The following is a 14,677-nucleotide window of genomic DNA, read 5'->3' as shown; positions in this document are numbered from 1 at the left end:
AAGAGAGTTAGTCAAGGGTGTGCTGGCATGGATAGAGTTTGTGAGAGGCGTACGAAGGTGAGCGTTATTGCGTCAAAGGCTTTGAGCAAGTGGTGGGCTTGCGTAATGTTCTGGAAGCCACGGGGCACCGGTGTTGGTGGTGGCATATTTCGTAAGAGAGGTCTTGTGGCCCCTTTCCCCCCACCCTGATGACCTACTAAGCCCTGTTTTTTCTTGGGTGAAGTTGGAAAAGCCTTGGGAGAAGAAAGGAAGTGGAGGCGTTTGAGGCTGGGATGCAGGAGAAGTTTATTGAGGGGAAAGAGTGAAAATGCAGGAGCACCAAGTGGAGGGGAGTTGGTGTGAGGTGCAAAGAAGGAGGTGGTAGAAGACGAGAAGGTACATGGGCCATGTTTCCAGGCAGCCCGGGCAGGCCCCTTCCCTGCTTCCTTGCTTGTTGCCTTGAGAGGAGGAGTTGTGGATGGCCGGTCGACATGCCAGGAAGGGCCAGAGTTGCATCCTCAATCCATGCTGTGGCTTCCCGGATGTGGGTGGTTGGTGTCAGGGGTGGTGGCGAGGGCCCTTAGCAGGGGTAACAGCCTCTTCGGCCACCGAAGCAGCCCAGGCCTCCAAAGCCATAGCCGTAGCCGAAGCCACCGGAGGAGACAGGCACTCCCTGGGAGCTGAGGATGTTGCCCACGGCAGCGGATGAGGAGGATCCGACGGCGGTGTTCTGTGGGAAGGAGCTGAGGATGGGTCCTGGCAGAGTGACGACCACGGTGGAAGGCTGGATGACGACGCGGGAGTCCTCGCACTGCCTGACACAGGGCTCGTTGCAGCTGTCAGCCAGCGGGGTGGGTCCGCAGGGGCGGCAGAGGTCGTAGCAGGCCATGTCTGTGGTGTGGAGGGTCCCTGGAAGAGAGGGTGTTGAGGAAGCAGAGGGGAATGGGGGTGCGAGGGTTGGAGGGTGAGGGAGTGAGGTGGCTTGCTGTGGGGCTGTGGGGAGCATGGTGGTGGGGAGGCATCAGGGCTGTGAGTGTGGGGTCAGAGTGTGCTGGAAGAAGGGGCCAGGTGGGTGAGGAGAAGGAGGGGAAGGGGTTTCAGGCTCACCTTGTTGACCGTGGAGGTGAAGGCGTCAGGAGAAGTGTGTGAGGGAGAGAGGCTCTGGGCTGACTTTTATGCTGGTCCCAAAGGGGCGCGACCATCTTTGCGCATGTCAGCATTTTTCAGCAAGCAGCTGTTAGATGCCACAACCTCCTGAGTAATAAGTTGGGACGCATTTTCCTCCCTGAAATTCTGCAATTTCATGTCCTCCTCTTGAGGACATGTCCGCTTGGCCCAGGCGGCAGCTTTTAAGTGAGAGTATTAGAGGCCAAAGGCTGGTGTTGATGGCACGTGTCAGGGCAGGTAGAAGTCATAACCAAAGCATAATAGAGGTGGGGTGTCGTTAGTGAGGTCATCCCGTGGCACTCGTGTGGTGTGGTTTTCGGGTGTGTTGTGAAGAGGGGGCCCATTTCCTCGCCTCTCTGTCAGGCTGGTCTGGGCTTTGGAGGTGTGCCAGGCATGAGGCGCTGCCCCTTCCAATGTGTTCGGTTACTCCACACACTGCTGCCAACTCGCTAAGCCTGTCTTTAGGCCTTCCTTTCCCGTTGGATGTGCTCTGTGGGTGCCTTGGTGCCCCTCTTGCTTGTAGGCTTTTAGGTGGGTGTGTTGGGTTTTCATGGCAAGGTTTTGGTAGCGAAGGGGCTACAGGGGTGGCTTCTGTGAGAAGGCTCCAGAAGCTTCCCCAGTGTCTGATAGAGCCAATGCTGGGTAGGTCCAAGATGGAGCTGCTAGTGGCCAAACGTGAGCCAATCAGCAACGGTGGTTGCGCCTCTGTGCTAAACATATTTACAAAGGGGAAAAATCTGCTGCGCTATATTAACTGCATGAGAGAAGGGAGAAGGCGCTGGAGCCGAGATTCCCTGCAGCCTGTGGTGAAGACCATGGTAGAGCAGATTGTCCTCCTGCAGCCCATGAAGGTCCATGGTGGAGCAGACATCCACCTGCAGCCCATTGAGGACCTGACACCGGAGCAGGTAGATGCATCCGAAGGAGGCTGTGACCCCATGTATAGCTCTGCTGGAGCAGGTCTTCTAGCCGGACCTGTGACGCCACGGGCGATCCATGCTGGAGCAGTCCATTCCTGAGGGTCTGCACCTCGTGGAAAGGAGCCATGCTGGAGCAGTTTGTGAAGAACTGCAGCCCGTGGGAAGGAGCCATGTTGGAGAAGTTTGTGAAGGACTGTCTCCCATGGTTGGGACCGCACAGTGGAGCAAGGAAGAATCAGCAGAGACAACGTGTGATGACCTGACCACAACCTGCATTCCCTGTCGCCCTGCGCTGCAGAGGAGGAGGAGGTAGAGAATTTGGGCGTGAAGTTGAGGCCAGAAGAAGGGAGGGATGGCAGGAAGGTGTTTTAGGATTAGGTTTTACTTCTCATTATTCTACTCTTAATTTCTATTGGCAATACGTTAAATTAATTTTTCCCTTGACGGTAATTGGTGAGTGATCTCCCTGTCCTTATCTCGACCCACGAACCCTTGGTGTATTATTTTTCTCCCCCTGTCCAGCTGAGGAGAGGCAGTGATAGAGCGGCTTGGTGGGCACCAGGCATCCAGCCCAGGTGAACCCACCACAGAGCCCCACCTTCCCAGCAGAGCAGGGTCAGGGGCTTGTTCCTGCACCTGGTGCTCAGTGCCCCATGCTGTGGTGCAGGGTCCCCACGGTGAGGAGGATGGTGAGCTCACAGAGGGGGCTCTCTGTGTGACCTCAGAGCAGAGGGATGGTGGCTTGGGGTCCCCTGCACAGGTGGTCCAGGGACCCTGCAGCAGTGGGGTTGGTGGTCCGGAGACTCTTGCATGGGACCCTGCAGTGAAGAGGGGATGGTGGTGGGGGGATCCCCCCAAGGGTTCAGCTGGGGACCCCACAGCAAGGTGAGACCGTGGCCTGGGGACTCCCATATCGCTGGAAGCTGGGCACGGTGACACGGGACCCTGTGTGTGTGGCCCTGGCACCCCGCCGTGAAGGAAGATGGTGTCATGGGGACTGCCAGGAGATTGGTCTGGGGAACACAGCAAGGGGGGACAGGACAGGGGACCCTGCGTGGGTGTCCCTGGCACCCTGCAGCAAGGACAAGAAGTGCAGGGTCTGTTGATGTATTTATTGATGTCAGATTTTTTTGGGGGGGTGTTATTTAATCAGGGCATTTTCCCTCCCTCTTGCCCCTCTGAGGTCTCTAACTTCTTCCGTGTGAGGGGTTTGGGTTGGGTTTTGGCAGCATTTCTACTCATTCATTCCCTCGTTCACCTCCCACCCCTCCCAGCAGTTGTTTTGGGGGCTGTTTTGTGAAGATTACCTATTTATTGGACTGGAGGTGTTGATTTTGGGGTGCTGAGAGTGGCCTTCTGGAAGCTTCCAGGAGCTTCTGCAGCAGCTGGTGCCTGTCAGCCCTCCCCTGATTGGCAGGTTGTTAGCTGCCTCCCGATTGGCAGGTTGTTAGCTGCCTCCCGATTGGCTGGTCGCTGAGGGTGCTGAGGCAGTGCCTGGCTGTGGTGAGGGAAGGCTGCGGCCGCGGGGCTGAGGCTGGTGAGCTCTGGGAGAGCTGGTGAGGCCCGTGAGAGGCCCAGGGGGAGCGGGAGCGGCAGGCAGGGGAGGCTGGGAGTGACCGCCTGTGGGGTCTTTCTTTGGGCTGAGTGCCGAGATTTGAAGGGGGCAGGGGATGAAACCAGGCTGCCTAGAGATGTGCCTGGGGGTGGCGTGCCGATGTTGGGGGCGAAATCGATAGCCCAGCTCAAGTGCATGTACTCCAGTGCACGCAGCATGGGCAGCAAACAGGAGGAGCTGGAAGGCATTGTGCAGCAGGAGAGCTATGATGTAGTCGCCATCACAGAAACATGGTGGGACGACTCACATGACTGGGGTGCTGCAATGGATGGCTATAAGCTCTTCAGGAGGGATAGGCAAGGAAGGAGAGGTGGTGGGGTGGCTCTCTGTATGTTAGGGAGTGTTTTGATTGTAGAGAGGTCAACGATTGTGACGACAAGATTGAATGTTTATGGGTAAGGATGAGGGGGAAGGCTAACAAGGCAGATATCCTGCTGGGTGTCTGTTGTAGACCACCCAACGAGGACGAAGAAGCCGACGAAGCGTTCTACGAGCGACTGTCAGAAGTCTCACGATCGCAAGCTCTTGTTGTTGTGAGGAAGTGAACTTACCGGATGTCTGCTGGAATTATAACACAGCCGAGAGAAACCAGTCGCGGAGGTTGCTGGAGTGTGTGGAAGATAACTTCCTGACACAGCTGGTAAGCGAGTCCACCAGGGGAGGTGCCCTGCTTGACCTGCTGTTTACAAACAGAGAGGGTCTGGTGGGAGAAGTGATGGTCAGAGGCCGTCTTGGGCTTAGTGACCATGAAATGATAGAGTTCTTAATTCTTGTTGAAGTAAGGAGGGGCGGTCAGCAAAACCATTACCATGGACTTCTGGAGGGCAGACTTCGGCCTGTTCAGGACACTGATTGAGAGGGTCCCTTGGGAGACGGTCCTATAGGGCAAAGGGGCCCAGGAAGTCTGGACCTTCTTCAAGAAGGAAATCTTGAAGGCGCAGGAGCAGGCATTCCCCATGTGCCGTAAGAAGAGCCGTCGGGGAAGATGACCAGCCTGGCTGAACGGGGAGCTTTTGCTGGGACTCAGGAAAAAAAGGAGAGTTTATCACCTTTGGAAGAAGGGGCAGGCAACTGAAGAAGAGTACAAGGCCCTCGTTAGGTCATGCAGAGCTGGAATTAGAAAGGCAAAGGCACAGCTAGAGCTCAATCTGACCATGATTGTAAAGGGATAACAAAAAATGTTTCTATAAATACTTTAACAACAAAAAAGAGCCAAGGAGAATCTCCATCCTTTACTGGATGCGGAAGGGAACATTGTCACGAAGGATGAGTAAAAGGCTGAGGTGCTTAATGCCGCCTTTGCCTCAGTCTTTAATAGCCAGACCAGGTATCCTCAGGGTATTCGTCTCCCTGAGCTGGAAGACAAGGATGGAGAGCAAAGTAAACTCCCTGTGATCCAGGAGGAAGCTATTAAGAACCTGCTATGCCACCTGGACACTCCCAGGTCTATGGGGCCTGATGGCATCCACCCAAGGGTGTTGAGGGAGCTGGCAGAGGAGCTTGCCAAGCCACTCTCCATCATTTATCAACGGTCCTGGTTAAAAGGGGAGGTCTGAACGGCTGGAGGCTTGCCAGCGTGACGCCCATCCACAAGAAGGGCCGGAAGGAGGATCCGGGGAACTACAGGCCTGTCAGCCTGACCTTGGTGCCAGGGAAGATTATGGAGAGGTTCATCCTGAGGGCACTCACAGGGCACATGCAGGACAACCAAGGGATCAGGCCCAGCCAGCACGGGTTCATGAAAGGCAGGTCCTGCTTGACTAACCTGATCTCCTTCTATGAGCAGGTGACCCACCTAGTGGATGAGGGGAAGGCCATCGATGTTGTCTACCTGGACTTTAGTAAAGCCTTCGACACTGTCTCCCACAGTATTCTTCTGGAAAAGCTGGCGACTCGTGGCTGGGACATGTGCACTCTTCGCTGGGTAGAAAACTGGCTGGACGGCCGAGCCCAGAGAGTCATGGTGAATGAAGTGAAATCCAGTTGGCGGCCGGTGACAAGCGGAGTCCCCCAGACTCAGTTTTGGGGCTGGTCTTCTTTAATATCTCTATCCATGATCTGGATGAGGGGATCGAGTGCTCCCTCGGCATGTTTGGAGATGACACCAGGTTGTGCGGGAGTGTTGATCTCTTTGAGGGTAGGAAGGCTCTGCAGAGGGATCTGGACAGGCTGGATGGATGGGCTCAGGCCAATTGGATGAGGTTCAACAAGGCCAAGTGCTGAGTCCTGCACTTGGGCCACAAAAAGCCCATGCAAGGCTACAGGCTTGTGGAGGAGTGGCTGGAAAGCTGCCCTGCAGAAAAGGACCTGGGGGTGTTGATTGACAGTCAGCTGAATAGGAGCCAGCAGTGTGCCCAGGTGGCCAAGAAGGCCAACGGCATCCTGGCCTGTATCAGAAATGGTGTGGCCAGCAGGAGTAGGGAGGTGATCGTGCCCCTGTCCACGGTGCTGGTGAGGCCGTACCTCAAATCCTTTGTTCAGGTTTTGGGCCCTTCACTCCAAGAAGGACGTTGAAGTGCTGGAGCATGTCCAGAGAAGGGCGACGAAGCTGGTGAGGGGTCTGGAGCACAAGTCTGATGAGGGGCGGCTGAGGGAGCTGGGGTTGTTTAGCCTGGAGAAGAGGAGGCTGAGGGGAGACCTCATCGGCTCTCTACAACTACCTGAAAGGAGGTTGCAGAGAGGTGGGTGTTGGTCCCTTCTCCCAAGTGACGAGTGACAGGACTAGAGGAAATGGCCTCAAGTTATGCCGGGGGAAGTTCAGGCTGGATATTAGGAAAAATTTCTTTACTGAGAGAGTGGAGAAACACTGGAAAAGGCTGCCCAGGGAGCTGGTGGAGTCACATTCATTAGAGGTGTTCAAGGAACGTGGCACTGTGGGACATGGTTTAGTGGGCATGGTGGTGTTAGTTGATGGTTGGACATGATGATCTTACAGGTCTTTTCCAACCTTAGTGATTCTGTGTGATTCTGTAATCCCGACTGGCCATGGCGCCAGACAACCTGCTGTAGGTGGCCCTGCTTGAGGAGCGGGGTTGAAGCACATGGTCTCCAGAGGTTCCTGCCGAACTACATGATTCTGTGATTCTGTTTGCTGGGAGGGCAGGAGAGTCATTGTAGGGAAGAGAGTTAGTCAAGGGTGTTCTGGCACGGGGAGACTTTGTGAGAGGCATATGAAGGTGTGCATTATTGCGCCAAAGGCTTTGAGCAACTGGTGGGCTTGCGTAATGTTCTGGAAGCCACGAGGCACCGGTGTTGGTGGTGGCATATTTTGTACGATAGGTCTTGTGGCCCCTTTCCACCCACCCTGATGATCTATTAGGCTCTGTTTTTTCTCGGGTGAAGTTGGAAAAGCCTTGGGAGAAGAAAGGAAGTGGAGGCATTTGAGGCTGGGATGCAGGAGGACTTTATTGAGGCAAAAGAGTGAAAATGCAGGAGCACCAAGTGGAGGGGAGTCGGTGTGAGGTGCAAAGAAGGAGGTGGTAGAAGAGGAGGAGGTACATGGGCCATGTTTCCAGGCAGCCTGGGCAGGCCCCTTCCCTGCTTCCTTGCTTGGTGCCTTGAGAGGAGGAGTTGTGGATAGTAGCTTGACATTCCAGGAAGGGCCAGAGGTGCATCTTCAATCCATGCCATGGTTTCCAGGGTGTGGGTGGTTGGTGTCAGGGGTGGTGACGAGGGCCCTTAGCAGGGGTAACAGCCTCTTCCGCGGCCAAAGCAGCCCAGGCCTCCAAAGCCGTAGCCGAAGCCGCCGGAGGAGATGGGCACTCCCTGGGAGCTGAGGATGTTGCCCACGGCAGCGGATGAGGAGGATCCGACGGCGGTGTTCTGTGGGAAGGAGCTGAGGATGGGTCCTGGCAGAGTGACGACCACGGTGGAAGGCTGGATGACGACGCGGGAGTCCTCGCACTGCCTGACACAGGGCTCGTTGCAGCTGTCAGCCAGCGGGGTGGGTCCGCAGGGGCGGCAGAGGTCGTAGCAGGCCATGTGTGTGGTGTGGAGGGTCCCTGGAAGAGAGGGTGTTGAGGAAGTGGAGGGGAATGGGGGTGCGAGTTTTACTGTCGCATGAGTGCGAGCGATTGTGGAGTCCTGGTATGGGGCTGTGGGCAGCGTGGTGGAGGCGTCAAAGCTGCTGAGTCTTGGGGCAGAGCGTGCTGGAAGAGAGGGGCCAGGTGGGTCAGGAGAAGGAGGGGAAGGGGTTTCAGGCTCACCTTGTTGACCGTGAAGGAGAAGGCGTCAGGAGCAGTGTGTGAGGGAGAGAGGCTCTGGGCTGACTTTTATGCTGGTCCCCAAGGGGCGTGACCATCTTTGCGCATGACAGCATTTTTCAGCAAGCAGCTGTTACATGCCACAACCTCGTGAGTAATAAGGTGGGACGTGTTTTCCTTCCTGAAATTCTGCAATTTCCTGTCCTCCTCTTGAGGACATGTCCGCTTGGCCCAGGCGGCAGCTTTTAAGTGAGAGTATTAGAGGCCAAAGGCTGGTGTTGATGGCACGTGTCAGGGCAGGTAGAAGTCATGACCAAAGCATAATAGAGGTGGGGTGTCGTCAGTGAGGTCATCCCGTGGCACTCGTGTGGTGTGGTCTGCGGGTGCGTTGTGAAGAGGGGGCCTCAATTCATCTCAGCCCTGGGCGGCTGGTCTTGGTTTGGAAGTGTGCTGCGCGTGAGGGTCTGCCCCTTCCAATTGCATTTAGTCCCTCCCCGCTTTGCTGCCAGCTCGCTAAGCCTTTACTAAGGCCTGGCCTTTCCCATTGAGTGTGCTCTGTGGGTGCCTTGGTGCCGCTGTTGCTTGTAAGGTTGTAGCTGGGAGAAAGGAGGCTGCCTGTTTGGGCTTGTGCCTCCTTGGTGCCCTCCCTGGGAGTGTCTGCATGCAGGCAGAGGAGGGCTAATTGCAAGAGCATGTCATTGTCCTGTCACCTACGGTTCAGAGCTCGCAGGCCCTGTCATGTGGGGAGCCCTGCCAGGCTCTCCAAAGGCTTGTGTTGGCCCCTCCATAGCGCTCCCCTTAGCTGGGGATGGTACATGTGCAGAGTCGGCTTTGGTGTGATGCAGTGCTTGGGCTATGGCATGATACGGTGCTTGGGCTCTGGCGTGACACATCCAAAGAAGAAGAATGAGAAGAAAGAGAATTTGGAGATTGCTGAGGGGAGTTGGAGGCGAGCATGCAGCACATGGCTGCAGAGCTGAGGCCTTGGTTGTGGTGGATGCATGCCAAAGGTTTGATGAATGCAAGGCCTGCCCAGTTGAGCTGAGGTGAGTGTTTTGCAGGCTGTTTGTCAGGCAAGCAGTGCTTGTTGCTGAGGAAGATGAAGGGAGGTAGGAAGGAATGCTGTGCGTCTGGAGATAAGCAAGTCCATGGGGCCTGAGGCGTCATAGCCATGAATGTGGAGGGAGCTGGCTGATGCCCTTGGGAGGCCCCTCTCCATTCTGTTGGGAAGTTGGTGGTGCCTGGGAGTGGTTTTTGATGGCTGGAAAGAGAACTCATAGCCCTTGTATCTTGGAGAAGATCAGGAAGGAAGATCTGGGAAAGTAGAGGTTTCCTAGCCTGACCTCGTTTCTGAGAAGGTGATGTAGTAAACCCTCTTGGAAGGCACTGCCAATCCCCGTAAGGACAACGAGGTGATGGGGAGTTTTCAGCATGGATTTACAAAGGGGAAATCATGCTTGGCCAACCTGTGTGTCTTCTACTTTGAAGTGACTAGCTTTGTGGACGAGGAGAGAGACGTGGCTGGTGTTTACGTTGACTTTTCAGTAAAGCCTTTGACGTTTTCTCCCCTTAATTTCTCATAGACCACCCAAGAAATTATGGGTTTGCATAAGTAGCCAGTGAGGTTGAGTGCAAACTGGGTGGGCACCTGGAGTTGAGCCAGGGTCAACCCACCACAGGTGAGTGGACCAAGCTGAAAAGATGTGCCATATCCTTGGAAGAGAAGGCAAGCCTCTTCCAGTGTGAGGGTGGTCAAGCAGTGGAACCGGCAGCGCAGAGAGGTGTCGGAGTCTCCATCCTTGGAGATACTGAAAACCTGGCTGGACGTGGTCGTGGACAGTCTGCTCGGGCTGACCGTGCCTGAGCAGGTTGGGTTGAAGTAGATGATTTCCTGAGTTTCCTTGTGCCCTCACTGATTCTGTTTGCTGTAATTCTGCTTGCTGTGCTGGGCAGGGAGTCATGCTGGGGAAGAGAGTTGGTCAAGGACGTGGTGCCATGGGGAGGTTGCGTCAGAGGCATGGGTAGAAGTGCATTAGCATGTCCGAGCCTTTGTTTGTGCAAGTGAAGGGCTTGTGTCATGGGCTGGAAGCCCCCGTTTAGCGGTCTGTGTTGTTGTTGTTGTTGCTGGGGACATAGTCCCTAAGAGAGGTCTTGTAGCCCTTTTCCACCCACCCTGAGGGCCTTTTGAGCCCTGGCTTTGTGCTGTGTGAAGTTGGAAGAGCCTTGGGAAAGAAAGGAAGTGGAGGCGTGTCATGCTGGGATGCAGGACGTCTTTATTGAGGGAAAAAGGGTGAAAAGGAAGGAGTGAAAAGTGGAAGAGAGCCGGTGTGAGGTGCAAGTAGGGCACCCGTCAGCCAAGGTCCCTTGTGTGAGAAAGATCTTGTCAGAGCAGCAAGATCTTCCTGGTCTCGGCTGGTTGTTGGCTTGCAAGAAGGTGTTTGCAGCAGGGAGTAGTGGACATAGCAGAAGGGGCGATTCAAAGAAGGAGGTGGGACAAGCGGAGGAGGTACATGGGCCATGTTTCCAGGCAGCCTGGGCTGGCCCCTTCCCTGCTTCCTTGCGTTTTCCCTTGAGAAGAAGAGCCACGGGCGCCAGGTCTACGTCCCAGTGACATCCTGGAGGTGCGTCCTCAATCGATTCCGTGTCCTCCCGGATGTGGGTGCTTGGTGTCAGGGGTGGTGGCGAGGGCCCTTAGCAGGGGTAGCAGCCTCTTCTGCCGCTGAAGCAGCCCAGGCCTCCAAAGCCGAAGCCGTAGCCAAAGCCACCGGAGGAGATGGGCACTCCCTGGGAGCTGAGGATGTTGCCCACGGCAGCGGATGAGGAGGATCCGACGGCGGTGTTCTGTGGGAAGGAGCTGAGGATGGGTCCTGGCAGGGTGACGACCACGGTGGAAGGCTGGATAACGACACGGGAGTCCTCGCACTGCCTGACACAGGGCTCGTTGCAGCTGTTAGCCAGTGGGGTGGGTCCGCAGGGGCGGCAGAGGTCGTAGCAGGCCATGTCTGTGGTGTGGAGGGTTCCTGGAAGAGAGGGTGTTGAGGAAGTGGAGGGGAATGGGGGTACAAGGGGTGGTGTTGCAGGAGGGCGAGGGATGGGGAGGCGTGGTGTGGGACTGTGGGGTGTGTGGTGTTGGGGAGGCATCAGGATTGCTGAGTCTGGAGTCAGAGTGTGCTGGAAGAAGGGGCCAGGTGGGTCAGGAGAAGGAGGGGAAAGGGTTTCAGGCTCACCTTGTTGACTGCGGAGAAGGCGGCGTAAGGCGAAGTGTGTGAGGGAGAGAGGCTCTGGGACGGCTTTTATTCTTGTCCTCAAGGGGCGCGACAATCTTTGCGCATGACAGCATTTTTCATCAAGCAGCTGTTGCTTGCCACAACCTCATGAGTAATAAGGTGGGACGTGTTTTCCTTCCTGAAATTCTGCAATATCATGTCCTCCTCTTGAGGACATGTCCGCTTGGCCCAGGCGGCAGCTTTTAAGTGAGAGTATTAGAGGCCAAAGGCTGGTGTTGATGGCACGTGTCAGGGCAGGTAGAAGTCATGACCAAAGCATAATAGAGGTGGGGTGTCGTCAGTGATGTCATCCTGTGGCACTCGTGTGATGTGGTTTGCGGGTGCGTTGTGAAGAGGGTCGTGAGGCGCTGCCCCTTCCAATGTGTTCGGCCACTCCACACACTGCTGCCAACTCGCTAAGCCTGTCTTTAGGCCTCGCCTTTCCCGTTGGATGTGCTCTGTGGGTGCCTTGGTGCCCCTCTTGCTTGTAGGCTTTTAGCTGGATGTGTTGGGTTTTCGTGGCAAGGTTTTGGTAGCGAAGGGGCTACAGGGGTGGCTTCTGTGAGAAGGCTCCAGAAGCTTCCCCAGTGTCTGATAGAGCCAATGCTGGCCAGCTCCAAATGGAGCTGCTAGTGGCCAAACATGAGCCAATCAGCAACGGTGGTAGCGCCTCTGTGCTAAACATATTTACGAAGGGGAAAAATCTGCTGCGCTATATTAACTGGATGAGAGAAGGGAGAAGGCGCTGGAGCCGAGATTCCCTGCATCCTGTGGTGAAGACCATGGTAGAGCAGTTTGTCCCCCTGCAGCCCATGAAGGTCCATGGTGGAGCAGACATCCACCTGCAGCCCATGGAGGACCTGACACCGGAGCAGGTAGATGCATCCGAAGGAGGCTGTGACCCCATGTATAGCTCTGCTGGAGCAGGTCTTCTAGCCGGACCTGTGACGCCACGGGCGATCCATGCTGGAGCAGTCCGTTCCTGAGGGTCTGCACCTCGTGGAAAGGAGCCATGCTGGAGCAGTTTGTGAAGAACTGCAGCCCATGGGAAGGAGCCATGTTGGAGAAGTTTGTGAAGGACTGTCTCCCATGGGTGGGACCGCACAGTGGAGCAAGGAAGAATCAGCAGAGACAACGTGTGATGACTTGACCACAACCCGCATTCCCCGTCCCCCTGCGCCGCTGGGGAGGAGGAGGTAGAGAATTTGGGAGTGCAGTTGAGGCCAGAAGAAGGGAGGGATGGCAGGAAGATATTTTAGGATTAGGTTTTACTTCTCATTATTCTACCCTTAATTTCGATTGGCAATACGTGAAATTAATTTTTCCCTTGACGGTAATTGGTGAGTGATCTTCCTGTCCTTATCTCGACCCAGGAGCCCCTGGTGTATTTGTCTCCCCCTGTCCAGCTGAGGACAGTCAGTGATAGAGCAGCTTGGTGGGCACCGGGCATCCAGCCCAGGTGAACCCACCACAGAGCCCCACCTTCCCAGCAGAGCAGGGTCAGGGGCTTGTTCCTGCACCTGGTGCTCAGTGCCCCATGCTGTGGTGCAGGGTCCCCACGGTGAGGAGGATGGTGAGCTCACAGAGGGGGCTCTCTGTGTGACCTCAGAGCAGAGGGATGGTGGCTTGGGGTCCCCTGCACAGGTGGTCCAGGGACCCTGCAGCAGAGGGGATGGTGGTCGGGAGACTCTTGCATGGGACCCTGCAGTGAAGAGGGGATGGTGGTGTGGGGATCCCCCCAAGGGTTCAGCTGGGGACCCCACAGCAAGGTGAGTCCGTGGCCTGGGGACTCCCATATCGCTGGAAGCTGGGCACGGTGACACGGGACCCTGTGTGTGTGGCCCTGGCACCCCGCCGTGAAGGAAGATGGTGTCATGGGGACTGCCAGGAGATTGGTCTGGGGAACACAGCAAGGGGGGACAGGACAGGGGACCCTGCGTGGGTGTCCCTGGCACCCTGCAGCAAGGACAAGAAGTGCAGGGTCTGTTGATGTATTTATTGATGTCAGCTTTTTTTGTGGGGTGTTATTTAATCAGGGCATTTTCCCTCCCTCTTGCCCCTCTGAGGTCTCTAACTTCTTCCGTGTGAGGGGTTTGGGTTGGGTTTTGGCAGCATTTCTACTCATTCATTCCCTCGTTCACCTCCCACCCCTCCCAGCAGTTGTTTTGGGGGCTGTTTTGTGAAGATTATCTATTTATTGGACTGGAGGTGTTGATTTTGGGGTGCTGAGAGTGGCCTTCTGGAAGCTTCCAGGAGCTTCTGCAGCAGCTGGTGCCTGTCAGCCCTCCCCTGATTGGCAGGTTGTTAGCTGCCTCCCGATTGGCAGGTTGTTAGCTGCCTCCCGATTGGCTGGTCGCTGAGGGTGCTGAGGCAGTGCCTGGCTGTGGTGAGGGAAGGCTGCGGCCGCGGGGCTGAGGCTGGTGAGCTCTGGGAGAGCTGGTGAGGCCCGTGAGAGGCCCAGGGGGAGCGGGAGCGGCAGGCAGGGGAGGCTGGGAGTGACCGCCTGTGGGGTCTTTCTTTGGGCTGAGTGCCGAGGGCTGAGGCCATTTCTCTGCGCAGTGTTTGTGGGGCCAGAGCGGGACTGGACATGGTGGAGGGGAAATGGGAGGGGCGCATGCTGGGCTGTGCGCCTGAGAACCTCGAGGTGCTGTTTGTGTGCGGAAGGTTTGATGGAGCAGAATAGACTAGAGTAGAGTAGAGCAGTCCAGTTGGAAGGGACCTACAAGGATCATCTAGTCCAACTGCCTGACCACTTCAGGGCTGACCAAAGGTTAAAGCATGTTATTAAGGTCATTGTCCAGATGCCTCTTAAACACTGACAGGCATGGAGCATTGACTGCTTCTCTAGGAAGCCTATTCCAGTGTTTGACCACGGTCTCTGTAAAGAAATTCTTCCTAATGTCGTCTGAACCTACCCTGATGCAGCTTTGAACGATTCCCATGTGTGCTGTCGCTGGGTCCAAGGGACCCAGTGTCAGCACCTCCCTCTCCCCTTCCCCTCCTCAGGAAGCTGCAGAGAGCAATGAGGTCACCCGTCGGCCTCCTCCAAACTAGGCAAACCCAAAGTCCTCAGCCCCTCCTCACAGGACATGCCTCCCAGCCCTGTCACCACCTTTGTTGTCCTCCTCTGGATGCTTTCAAGGACTTTCACAACCTTCTTAAATGGTGAGGCCCAGAACTGCTCACAGTACTCAAGGTGAGGCCGTACCAGGGCTGAACACAGCGGGACAATCCCCTCTTTTGACCGGCTGGTTATGGTGTGTTTGACGCACCCCAGGATGGGGTTTGCCCCCTCGGCTGCCAGGGCACACAGCTGCCTCCTGTTGAGCCTGCTGTCAGCCAGCACCCCCAGATCCCTTTCTGCGGGGCTGCTCTCCAGCCTCTCCTCTCCCAGCCTGTGCTTGTGCCCGGTGTTACTGCGTCCCAGGTGCAGAATCTGGCATTTGTTCTTGTTAAATTTCATGCCGTTGGGAGTCGAGTGCAGGGCCACGAAGATGCTGAGGGGACTGGAGCATCCTTCCTATGCGG

General features: G+C 56.0%; 3 protein-coding genes across 3 annotated transcripts; all 3 read right to left on the bottom strand.

The window, feature by feature from the left end:
• Window positions 1–559: 559 nt before the first annotated feature.
• Window positions 560–1,181, bottom strand: LOC132322094 (feather keratin-like). The gene is made up of 3 exons (XM_059836290.1): window positions 1,096–1,181; window positions 949–972; window positions 560–869 (listed from the first exon to the last, which is right to left on the bottom strand). Exons 1-3 carry the CDS (start codon window positions 1,179–1,181, stop codon window positions 560–562), a joined length of 420 nt encoding a protein of 139 aa, XP_059692273.1.
• Window positions 1,182–7,359: 6,178 nt separating this feature from the next.
• Window positions 7,360–7,674, bottom strand: LOC132316758 (feather keratin 1-like). The gene has a single exon (XM_059815592.1). It carries the CDS (start codon window positions 7,660–7,662, stop codon window positions 7,360–7,362), a length of 303 nt encoding a protein of 100 aa, XP_059671575.1. The 5' UTR covers window positions 7,663–7,674.
• A 2,900-nt stretch (window positions 7,675–10,574) lies between these two features.
• On the bottom strand, window positions 10,575–12,163 carry LOC132322093 (feather keratin-like). Its single transcript, XM_059836289.1, has 3 exons — window positions 12,087–12,163; window positions 11,111–11,205; window positions 10,575–10,903 (listed from the first exon to the last, which is right to left on the bottom strand). Exons 1-3 carry the CDS (start codon window positions 12,161–12,163, stop codon window positions 10,575–10,577), a joined length of 501 nt encoding a protein of 166 aa, XP_059692272.1.
• Between the last annotated feature and the right edge of the window lie 2,514 nt (window positions 12,164–14,677).

Source organism: Gavia stellata, chromosome 3 (assembly GCF_030936135.1).
Source record: "Gavia stellata isolate bGavSte3 chromosome 3, bGavSte3.hap2, whole genome shotgun sequence".
Classification (NCBI taxonomy): domain Eukaryota; kingdom Metazoa; phylum Chordata; class Aves; order Gaviiformes; family Gaviidae; genus Gavia; species Gavia stellata.
Note: the sequence above shows the minus strand (reverse complement) of the source record. Positions and strands in the feature narration are given on the sequence as shown.